This window comes from Aricia agestis, chromosome 3 (assembly GCF_905147365.1).
Source record: "Aricia agestis chromosome 3, ilAriAges1.1, whole genome shotgun sequence".
Classification (NCBI taxonomy): Eukaryota; Metazoa; Arthropoda; class Insecta; order Lepidoptera; family Lycaenidae; genus Aricia; species Aricia agestis.
In genome coordinates this window covers 7,186,212-7,198,325 of record NC_056408.1, presented here as the reverse complement: position 1 = coordinate 7,198,325, position 12,114 = coordinate 7,186,212, and the positions used below count along the sequence as shown (strand labels likewise).

At 35.0% G+C, this 12,114-nt stretch overlaps 1 protein-coding gene across 1 annotated transcript in view; it reads left to right on the top strand.

Moving 5' to 3' along the window:
• LOC121725514 (lachesin-like) overlaps nt 1-12,114 on the top strand; it is an 83,369-nt gene that overhangs the window by 18,394 nt on the left and 52,861 nt on the right. Inside the window, exon 2 of the mRNA XM_042112517.1 lies at nt 7,271-7,445. Within this exon, the coding sequence (XP_041968451.1) occupies nt 7,361-7,445 (85 nt within the window). The 5' untranslated portion in view covers nt 7,271-7,360. The remainder of the gene's footprint in view (nt 1-7,270; nt 7,446-12,114) is intronic.

Below are 12,114 nucleotides of genomic sequence, written 5' to 3'. Positions count from 1 at the left end.
TTCCAAAAACCAAACAATCAAATGAGCTGAGCATACCTTACACCCCGCTAAAACGCCATTCTTATCAGGAACACTTACAACGTCAATAATCGAAAAACACTTATTAGGGCATAATTGCTATAAAAACCTGTCAACTTGCCAGTTTTGTTCAATATTTTATTTCTTGAATGAGCTTAGAAGCTATAAAAAAGGCTTTCAGACAGCCCGACCCACTTGAGTTCAAGTTTTGGCCCTTTTTACCTATGTTCCGCTAATTTTGCCAGTGTGTGTATTATATTTTTATATATATTTTATATTATATTATTTATAATATAATATATTATAATGGCCATAAAATATTAGCTTATATGAGGTTATAAGTATAAATAACAAGAGTAATTGCGCCTCAGTGTATATATTCCTGGTAGATGCTCATCGAGGAGTCTTATGATTTAAATGTTCCTAAGATGTTATCCTATAGGCGGATATAAGTCTGAGTTACTAGATTAATTACTCCTGAGTGTATTTAGTTTTGTTCCTAGCTTTTATAGGAGTCTTAGTCCAGTAGTGGCCACGAAATATGATTCTATATACCGATATAAGCTTAAATTATAGGATTAAACTTACTGAAGTAAAAACAGCATTAATTTATGCTGATAAAAGGGCAGTAGCAAATACCAAAACCATCATCGGAGCCACATAAGTCCAAATAGCATTATAAAATTGCATTCCAGGATTACTTTGCTGGTTGGGAGTTTAGTTGATTATGTTATTTGTTACTTTATTTTAAGTGTTTACTCCTCCACAAAATTATATGGATTAAAATACAAAAATAGTCAACAATTTTTCCACTTTATTATCGAGAAATAGTGCTGGGGGATCTCCATATATTTACATAACACTTTCGTTGGAATGACGCCAGGTTACGTTTCAATATTCACTTTAATCGATAGTCTCCTATACGGTCACTTCACTAACAAGAAATATTAAATTTAATCTCCTTTTAAACTGTTTATTAGCTTTGAAATTGTAAAATTTTAGCGATAAAGGCGAGTCTCGTGTGCTTTTTCATGTGTTTTAGCTGCAGCTTTTTAGCAGCATGTGTACAAAATTATAATCCTCTGACCTGTAGAAGTTTAAAAGAGTATAATATCTATTATCTAATTACTAGATATCAAGGCAAAATAAATAATAAATTATATAACATCTGTTGTAGAGTATGTATGTACGTCATCACTTTATGATCCATTATAGCATTAAAACAAAATACTCTAATACTAAATTGATTCCTACAAATCCAAACATACGAACGTAATTCGACTGAGTAATGGAAACAAAATATTTGTGTTCAGAATTGGATGTATCTAGTACTTATAGTTAATAGTACGAACAATGTAAATATGACAATGGTGGAGTTAGGGAGTGTAGTGTGCCACCACGAGATAACATGTTACATACAAATGTAAAATTATTCCTGATGAGATTTCCCTTAATAACTTGCCTTGTTTAATGTGATGGAAATCTTAGAGTTAGCTATAGATTTATTATTAATATTAGTTTAGTTATAATACTATTTGTAGTGGTCGATTCTTGAGCCGAATAATATTATGAAAGAGAAAGTTTGCGAGCTTGCATAATTGGACGCAAAGTATTGAATGTAACTTTAGGCTACTTTATTTTCCTAAAAAATTTTTGTGGTCACATACCGGATGCTAAAAGCTAGTGAGAAAAAGGTGGGTTTGACGTAAAAAAAAGGTAGTCATGTAAATAAATAATCGCATAGATATGTAAACATCTACGTAGATATGGCGAAAATCTACTGTGACTTTTTTCTCACGAAATGAACAGACCATAATTTAAAAATACAGTGACTCTACAAAGAAAAAAATGTGTTTATTTATGTTAAAACAATTTATCGCGAAAAGTAGTTTATTGATTTACTTTTAACTCTACACTCCGCGTCAAACAACCGCTATCTAAGATACATAAAAAGTATGTTATGTTAAGTGGAAGTTTTCTCTCTTTACATCCTTTGAAAAGATTTTATGTGCCATCACAAAGACTAGTGGTAATAGAAGCCAGCGAGCAAGTTGTGAAGATTTAACTACAATTTTCCTAGTTTTGCTTAAATTGAAATTCTTTAAAGAGAAATGGTTCTTCTTAAATAAAGCTACTTTTATTTTAAAAATGTTTTTATTAATATTGATAGTAGATACAGAATAATTGTAAAAATGATAAGTAAGGCAGCGTTTTATACGTCTAGTTTTAAACTACTGATTAAACTTTGGTTGCGTTTTTGTTTATGTTTCATACTTAATTTTTAGGCTTTTTAAAAAATGGTGTTAGGGTTAAAAAAATTGTTTCCAACCTAATTTTTGAGTAGCCCCTTTTATGTGAAATTTTGGGACGTTATTTTCAATGCATTTGCTAATCAACCGACCATCGAGCGATAAACGATACCCTAAAACTCGATTGTCCAAAAGGTATAAAGTAACCGTAAAGTAAACAACGTTGAATTTTATTACGAAAAACGGGCCTCCGAAAATCCCGGGGAGGCAATCTCGTAAATCTCTATTTGTCGCAACTAAAGCAGGTCACGGAAGGCTATTACGCCTTCTAAATGCTGCCGAACTCTCGGCTCTAATCCACTCGGGGCTGGTGTCAAACGCAGGGCTGTTTGTATTGTTTATTGTAAGACGTCAACGCCATTGATAACTGTAAACTCGCACTATAACGCAGGCTCTTGGCCTATCGATTCGTGTTTACACGACTCTACTTTTGGGGGAAGCGATCTCTCCCGTATTCTTGAATCTTCCGTTGATAGTTATATGATAATATTATAAAATTTTTAAAGAGACTAATAGGAGATTATAATTTGCCATTGAGACATTTTAAACTTTCTAACCCTTGCTGAATATTAAACAGTTTTAAAAGTTGTCATTTGCTTCTTAGGTATATATTTAGTTTTAAAAAGACTCACAATATAATGCTACATAGCTTTGAAACCCTAATTACAAGCAACACCTACTTTCCGAGAAGAAATAACCACAAATTTTATTTAACTAATTAACTCGTTAAAAATAAAAAGCAATAACTGATTTTACGGCGGAATTTGCGGTTAAATATCCCGTTTTATATATCGCCATCAAATAACAGAAACCAATATTAAAACCTCTAACAATTCAAGCACTCCAGTTTCACTCATTTGCAAAATTATTATTAATGTCAATTAAATGTTTGTAATTACATAATTATTACAATTAATTAATACATTATTCTCATTATAATTTGTACCATCGAGGAAGTTGATTCCTATGCAATTGACAGATCAACGTTATTCGGTCGAAAATGTCAATTCAATGTTAATTGTGAACTGTCAGCTGGGTTTGACGTAACGCAACCAAATTTCTTAGGTCCCCGATTTGCATACGAATCAACTTCTCTGATAGTACATGGCCCTCATGGGCGATTAAAAACTATTATGACCGCATACAGAGGATGATTTTGATGATTACAAATACCTAATATTTGATACTTTTACATCTGTGTGTGGACATTACGTTAAAATCTTTACTAAGTAACTGCTTAAGTTATCATCAAATTCTTTGTTGGTGATGAACTTTTTGTGGAAAATAACTGTTTTTCCGAGTAATAATAATTGATGTTACCAAAACGAATAACTGTATAGTGTATAGCTGTATACGTAATCAATTAATTACATTAAAATATTGTAATACATTTTGGAGACGGGGGTATTATACAAATAAGCAGGCCTTGACAATAACAAATTGTTTCGTGTTCAATGTAACAATTTAGGTACATGAGCTGGTCACAATGATTAATCTGTGAAATGCAAATGAGTATTGCTCATTACTTAACGTTTAGATATACTCTACGAATAATAAAAATTAAGGAATCGTAACTCCCATACTATTACCGTTTTAAATTTGGTTCCTTTTGATCTGTCATGTAACGTCAGCCTAGTACCGCTCAAGGTCACCTAAATATTGCAAATGTATTGAAATGTGTACCTAATGGCGGCTCTCGACATAGGCGAACGCGTTGGCCAACGCGTCTGCAGACGCGTTGGCCCAATGTGTAGAACGGGCGTTCGCGCGTTGGCCGTAGGTATTTAGACGTTGGCCAACGCGCGAACGCCCGTCCTACACATTGGGCCAACGCGTCTGCAGACGCGTTGGCCAACGCGTTCGCCTATGTCGAGAGCCGCCATAAGGTACACTTTTTTGACAAGTATTGTGGAGCATGTTTTTTGACGGAGTTACTTATCCTTAGTTTTTATTATTCGTAGGATATACTATATATTTTTTTAATTATTTCCATTGTGTAATGGAACGAATGTCGTGTAACGAATCTTTCAAAGAAAGTACCATCGAGGAAATTGATTCCTAGGCAGTTGAAGGACCTATGTCGTGTGGTCGGCTTATGTCAATTCAATGTTGGCTGTGATTGGTCGGATGGGTTTTTACCATAAAGTTAATATACCTAGCGGAATAGAGCAACAATCTCGAGCTGTCAAACAAAACCGAAATTGGTTTCATGTGTGTGTAAACATATTTGTACGTATATACTTACACAAGCATGATTGAACATGATTTCTATGAGATTAAATTGTCAACGTGCGGCACGTGCCGACTGGATGAACTGGAAAGAATGCTGCTGTGATGTATCACTCGTCTCTTTTTACCACGCTGTGTTACTGATAGTAACATCTTTCTTGCTCAGGCCTTTCTTTCTCTGTTCCGCTAGGTATATTAACTTTATGGTTTTTACTTAGGTCCGCCATCTGCCAAGGAATCAACTTCGCTGATAGTACATTATCAAAGATGATGCCGTGTTGGACATTACGGTCTTTTGCAAGGGGGCTGCGCTTAAAGTGACTTACAATTGGTATATCAGTGCGTGTACGTACTACGTGCCGTTATTGGTAGATAGTCGATCTCGATCAGACGAACGATCATAAAAAAAAACTAAACTGTCACATTCCGCGACTGCACAAACTTTTTTACAACAGATAGTCGAGGCGTAAACCCGATAAAATAGTATTCGCTAGAACAAAACACTTAAAACAATATACGAGGGCGGCAATCATTGTTATCTCGGTTAGTTCACGTGTGGGACCCCGCAATAAAAACACGATCCATGTAGGCCACGCAACGCCGTGTCGAAGCATTACACGACGCGCTATGTACCATACCAGAGATATCTAAAAATTCTTGGAATATCATTTTTTTAAAACATTATACTTTTTAAGCTTTTATGCGGCTTCGTAGAGGTGAAATATTTCTGACATACTAACTTGGATTCACTATTTAACCCTCTATGAGAAAATTTGTATCCATGATGAAAAGTTCGAGTACATTTTTAAGAGAACACAACCCATGATTAATCTCTTAGTAACATCAAACATGAAATAAATAATTTTATCCACAACACTAACATCAAGAATACTTATGCAGTAAAGTTGTTGAACAACAAAATTGGCAACTCTTATTAAACCAAATTTTATAGCGTTCATAAGTAGATAGACCCTTGGTTAAAATCATATTGTACGGTGGTTTTACGAGCTCAGGGGTATCGTTATAGCTGATCCCTCGCCCACTTACTGTATGTAGTAATCTCATTCATAGTTGTGATTTACAAATTACGGGGTTCAGAGTTGTAGGATTAATACCTTCATAATCTTAGTACCACATTTACTACATACTCGTAATATTATACCGTACTAGATAACGCCCGGTACTCCGTTGCACCTAAATTCGTTTGTCGCGAGAGAACCGTACATGTTTCCGAATAGAAAAGTTCGTTTCTCGCGTAATTTTCTGCCGCGCACTGTAAATCTCTGGAGCGAACTGTCACCAACAGTATTTCCGGACCTATAACACCTGCAAACCTTCAAGAAGAGAGCGTATTTCCTCTTAAAAGGCCTGCAACGCACCTGCAGCTCTTCTGATGTTGCGAGTGTCCATGAGCGACGGTAGTTGCTTACAATCAGGTGACCCGTTTGCTCTTTTGCCCCCTTATTTTATATAAAAAAATCCCTATGTCCTTTCCCGGGACTCAAAGTATCTCCATACTCAGCAAAATCGGTTCAGTGGTTTGGGCGTGAAGTGGTAACAGACAGCCAGATAGCCATACTTTCGCATTTATAATGATAGTATGTATATACAACAGAAAACTTTGCCGAATATCGTATTCGAATTGCAGTAAGTGGAACCGACCGACCTATAAAATTTCAGTCGCTAAAAAAACTGCACTCCCAACAAAATTAAATTAAAACTTCTATGGCACCGTAAATGAGTTTTCATTCACATTGTCTCAGCTTCCGAGAATTGTTCAGTTCTAGGGCTTAAAATAAAACTAGAAACAAAGGACCAAGGAAGGACTTCGTTATTTTTAATCTCAATCGAGAAAATAACTCGGACACTGGACTTTAATCAAGATATTTCGAAGTCCAATAAAATTTTTCATCGTCTACCGTTTGTGCGGCGTAGGCTTTGTTTCATCTCACAGTGTACCGGATGTCGCTTCCTACAGATAGAGTTGGACAGAAACACTATAATAAAACAATTTTTATCGTATTAATGATAGCTCAGCTATTTCATACTAGAAATACGAACGGACACTAAAACGTCCTTCAATTATTGTTTATTGCAAAGGTGTAATCGAAATAAAAGTGCAGTCTGAAATATAATTATTTCGATGCACTTACTTATTTAACCTAATCTTGCTTACTTGGCATAATACTTTACTAGAGCCTTCTATTTCCATTTTAAGTGTAGCAGTTGTCCGTTATAGTCTGCGTTAATCCTTAACAATAATAATATAACGCCACTTGGGTTGAATAAATTTTACACCCAGACTTGACTAAGAGACCAGACATTGTGTGAGTTCCGAAATTTAACCTAGTATACTGGCCATAACGTCTTGAATCCGGCACCATTGTGCTATTGGTGAGACAAGTGTGACGTAGTAATATGACATCTCTACAAAGTCATATAGGTACGTCAACACACTATCGTATATTTCGGAACAAATCAACAGCATGGTGTTAGCCAGGATATACCGGGTCATATTTCGGTACTTACTCATAATTTTATATTGTAATGGTTTTAAATATAGAAAAAAGTCTTATTTCTTGTAGAAAGAAATACCATATCGTTTAAAAATTATTTTTGTCGTGCTTCGTCGCTAAGTTATATTTTTTACTTACCATAATTTTAAAAAAACTATTTTTCGTGCTTCATCGTTAAATGAGTTTTGTTTGTTTCAGGTTCCAAGACAATGACAATAATATACTTTATACAGTAATATATGCGATATTGAGATGTGATATTGGAGGATTAGGGTGTATGTTGACACTATGGCGGAGTGGCGGCGGCGAGGCGTTGCCAGGGAGACCGGCCTGCCTCTGGTCTCCACGTTTGCGCTACTCACTATAGTTGCAGGTAAGATATTCTTGATATGATATTGAATGTACTGTAACTTCTTGGTGGAAATTTATGTTCAATTCAATAATTATACACTTTTCTCATGAACATCTGATGACGATTTTGTCGAAACCGGTCGTGTAAATAAGTGCTTTCTTGCACTTATGTGTATAACTAATAATTATATACTGTGTTAAATAATACTGTGTATAATAAATAATTATTGAATTGGAGATATTCTTGACTTCTTGTAGAAATTAAAATAGTGAGCGATACGGTTATCTTCTCATTCGCTTGTCTTTTACCAACCACTATAGAAACACTAGTTGACTTCCGACTCTGTTTTTTTTTTATGAAATAAGGTGGCAAACGAGCAAACGGGTCACCTGATGGAAAGCAACTTCCGTCGCCCATGGACACTCGCAGCATCAGAAGAGCTGCAGGTGCGTTGCCGGCCTTTTAAGAGGGAATAGGGTAATAGGGGAGGGTAGGGAAGGGAAGGGAATAGGGGACGGTAGGGAAGGGAATAGGGTAGAGGATTGGGCCTGCGGTAAACTCACTCACTCGGCGAAACACAGCGCAAGCGCATGCTGTTTCACGCCGGTTTTCTGTGAGAACGTGGTATTTCTCCGGTCGAGCCGGCCCATTCATGCCGAAGCATGGCTCTCCGTGTAAAACGTTATTGCACCAAAATTTGTCTATCTTAATTCTTTGATTCCCAAGCATTCCAGAATATTAAAATTCAATATCAGATACTCAATAATTATTTTAAAACTTTAATTAAATTTTCAAGATTAAGGTATAAAATTAATATATCTATTCTACCTATATACTTTTTCAAAGTAACATTTATTTCCAAGTAACCTAAAATGGAAATAAAATCAGAGTATGAAGTTACCAAAACTCCCATAAAAGCGAGAGTGAGAATAATTAGATATCAGTTTTATAATCTAACTGAACAAAGTTGTATCATTAACCGGGGTCTTTCTTACTCCCTTATTTATGGGGTTCAATGTTTCGCATTCCGCTATAAACAGGGATTTTGGATTTAGAACGTTTCGGTTATAAACAAAATATTAAAACCGACTTCCAAGTGGAAACAATATAACATTACCTATTCTTCAATGAACTAAATAGTATTAAATAGTTCTTACTCTTGAATAGTGCCTTTTTCAGAATGCTCCTAATTCAACCTCAACTATTTCTGTAAACAATCTTTCATAATTTTGAAGTCGGTACCAGTCCAAAAAATAATTATTTTTAACAAAAAATTAAAACCGACTTCCTTCTCTTTTCAGATTCAGGTTTGATATCTAACACGTTTTAATTTTAGCCATTTATTCATACATTGCATGACTCAGGCGAGAAGTCCTGCCAAAGGATCTTAGATTTCTCTAAAAGCGGCGTCTTATCGAGAAAATCGTCCACAAACGCCTTAGTTTCGCCGTCGTAGATTTTGGACCGGGTCCAGATCCAGAGGTAGTCGTGGCGTTTCTTGGTCTCCTCGTCGTATTTACAGTCGTACAAGACAGCGTAGTTGTTCACGTCCAGGGCGAGAACGGCAACGGCTATATCTTCTGTATGCTCAATCTTCTTGTACATGGAAGAATGAATGTAGACCACACCGGTTCCGTTAGCTGCAGGGTAGAATGGTCCGCTGTAAGTCCACGGCTGGTCACCGTGATGTTCGGTGACATTGATCATGTTCTGTTCCGTCATAAGATGCACGAGGTCGCAGTGAGCTTTGACCTCGTAATCATTGTCGTATCTCGCTTGCTGGTACCACAGGCCTGAAAGCTGAAAACAAATAAAAGTAGTTTAAAAAGATAAAACCGACTTCAAAATTGTACCTACGTAATAAAGAATTAAAATTTCCTATCTCAAAAACTACGGAACCGATTTTGATGAAACTTGCAGTATTCCCTAAGTTGAACAATACCTAGGAAAAAAAAAACATTTAAATCGGAATTGTAGCTCCGGAGATATGCAAGCACAAACATAAAATAAAAAATTTATAAATAAATTGTTAATATAATAATATTATAATAAATAAGTAAATAAATTGTTACCTATATGTGAAAACTTTATAAATGGCTTTATGTTTCTATTGTACTCTTAGTGAAATTTTTGAAAAGCTGTGAGTTTTCTGAATAAAATAAAATAAAAAAAACATACATGCAGTATACACTCTTGAAATTTGGCATATTTATTCAGACGCTGATATACCTAGACTAACATATTATACGAAAACTGGGCATTTCAGGAAATAATATTACATACCTACATACGGGGCGAATTGATAACCTACTTTTTTGAAGTCGGTTGAAAAATAGGGTTTCTGTCTACTCTGGTTCTGTTTTATCTCCTAACAATCGTTTTGAAGAAGTCTCATAGATAATGATAAACTGTCTGAGACTTCTATCAAATAAAATATTTCGATAACCCAAACTCTATAGCTTTGTCCACATTGTGCCTTTTTCTGTTCATCAAGGGCATGCCTTATAGCGCTGTCAACAGCGAACGTGACGCATGCCCTTGTTGACCAAAAAAAAAGGCACAATGTGGACAAAGCTTAAAATATCTGGTCGTTCCAACCTCTGGAATAAGGGCAAGTACATAAAGCGCAAAATTTAAAAATTCGTCTTCTTTTATACAATTTACTCAACCCATTATTATTATAACTTACATACACCCATTATTACAACATATTAAAAATCATAATAATATTAAGCATATTGCATTTTAACAAATTACAGTGGCATCTGCCGTTACACACATAAGTCGTTTGTGAGTGTTTCTGAATATCTTTTTTCATATTTCATAACACATGACAAATGCGGGCGTAAGTGTATTTAATGACAAAGTCATTAAATACACTTACGCCCTTCCAATCCAACTTCGGAACTGGTGCGACGACGGGACATTCTTTCTCTATGTACAGGATAGACGAAGACCCAAAATTAAATAAAACACACAACACTACGCAGATCTTGGAAATCATCTTGGGAGGAAAACGCTGACAATGACTGCAATTATTGAACTTGCGACTTAAATACCCCTAAACAAGGTGAATTCGCTTATTTAGTAATACGTTTTTTGTATTTCCATCGATAACATCGATTACAATATTTAATTATTATGTTAATTACACTAAAATTTAAATAAAGATTTATTTTGTATTCTCAAAATTATCCTCCTTTGAAAATATATCTCAGTAATCACTGTGTAGGTTTTTGAAGAGATTGGTTACAAAAATTCATTATTAAGTAGATTTGAAGACGTGAGTGGATGAATTGGTGTGTGAGTAACAATTTGAAAATGTTCATTTTTAGGGTTCCGAAATCAACAGGGAATCCTTATGAAATAAAATGAAATGAAATGAATGTACGTAATGAAAATACGATATCTTAAAAATTTATACAAAAAAAATCACAAAAATGCATTTAATTTTCACATTTTTCAATTTATTTTCAAAACGGTCGATTCAAATGGGTGAATCTACGAATAATAAAAACTAAGGAATCGTAACTCCCATACTATTACCACAATAGACATAACTACCAGTAGTTCGACTGCAAAGAAACGGACAGGTTTCGATATCTGTCAAATTCGTCGGGTTTCACTAGGATTATAAACGGAATGTGCCTCGTGCTGGCTGATATAATTTATTTTTAAATATATAAATTAAAGATTTCAAAATAAGATTCTGACAATTTTAATCGCATGTGCCAAAACACAAACAACAATACGACCAAAGAGACGTCTATCGAATATGTCATATTTTTAAATTCGTAGGTAACAAGCAAGAAGTTTACACCCTTAACAAGTTAATAACCCTAGCGACGATTTTCGTCATAATACGTCAAATTTAAAAATTTCAACATCAGTTCTAAGTCGGCATACTCTATAATTCTGTCTACTCTGCTATTACCGTTTTAAATTTGGTTCCTTTTGATCTGTCATGTAACGTCAGCCTAGTACCGCTCAAGGTCACCTAAATTTTGCCAATGTATTGAAATGTGTACCTAAGGTACACTTTTTTGAGTTACTTTTCCTTAGTTTTCATTATTTGTAGGGGTGAATACTTAAATGCAAAATTCTATTATTGAGGGGATGTACTAGACTAGCGGATTTTGATTTTTTTTTTAAATATTTATCGAGTTATTACGAAAAAACGACTTTGGTGCCGATTTTACGTCGTTCTTGTTCACCTGGTGCATATTATTATGTAACTATAGAGTTGCCATCGCCCAAATTCCCTTCGCCGGTCAGGCACGACAAAATTCCTTTACATTTGGCCGAAATGTGGTTATTTCTCCGACACCTCATAAACAGTATTTACGACTAGACAACGTCTTGCTAATATTAAGATACTACTACATATTGTCAAAATATTGTCTTTGGTCTGCACCAAAGGGTGCGGCAGACGACAGACTATCCGTGGCGCACTTTTTAGTCTGTGGAAATAGAACCTATGCAATTTTATGCAGTAACGCACAGACAGACTAAAAAGTGCGTCACGGATAGTCTGTCGTCTGCGCTGCGCCTTTATCATATTATTATACTTTTTTTTCAATTCTTGTGTCTGAGACTCAGCTATTCTCAGACTTGCCATGTAGGCATTGTCTAATAGTATTTAAGATTTAATAAAAAAAACTACAATTTATTGTCAATTTGAATACAGACT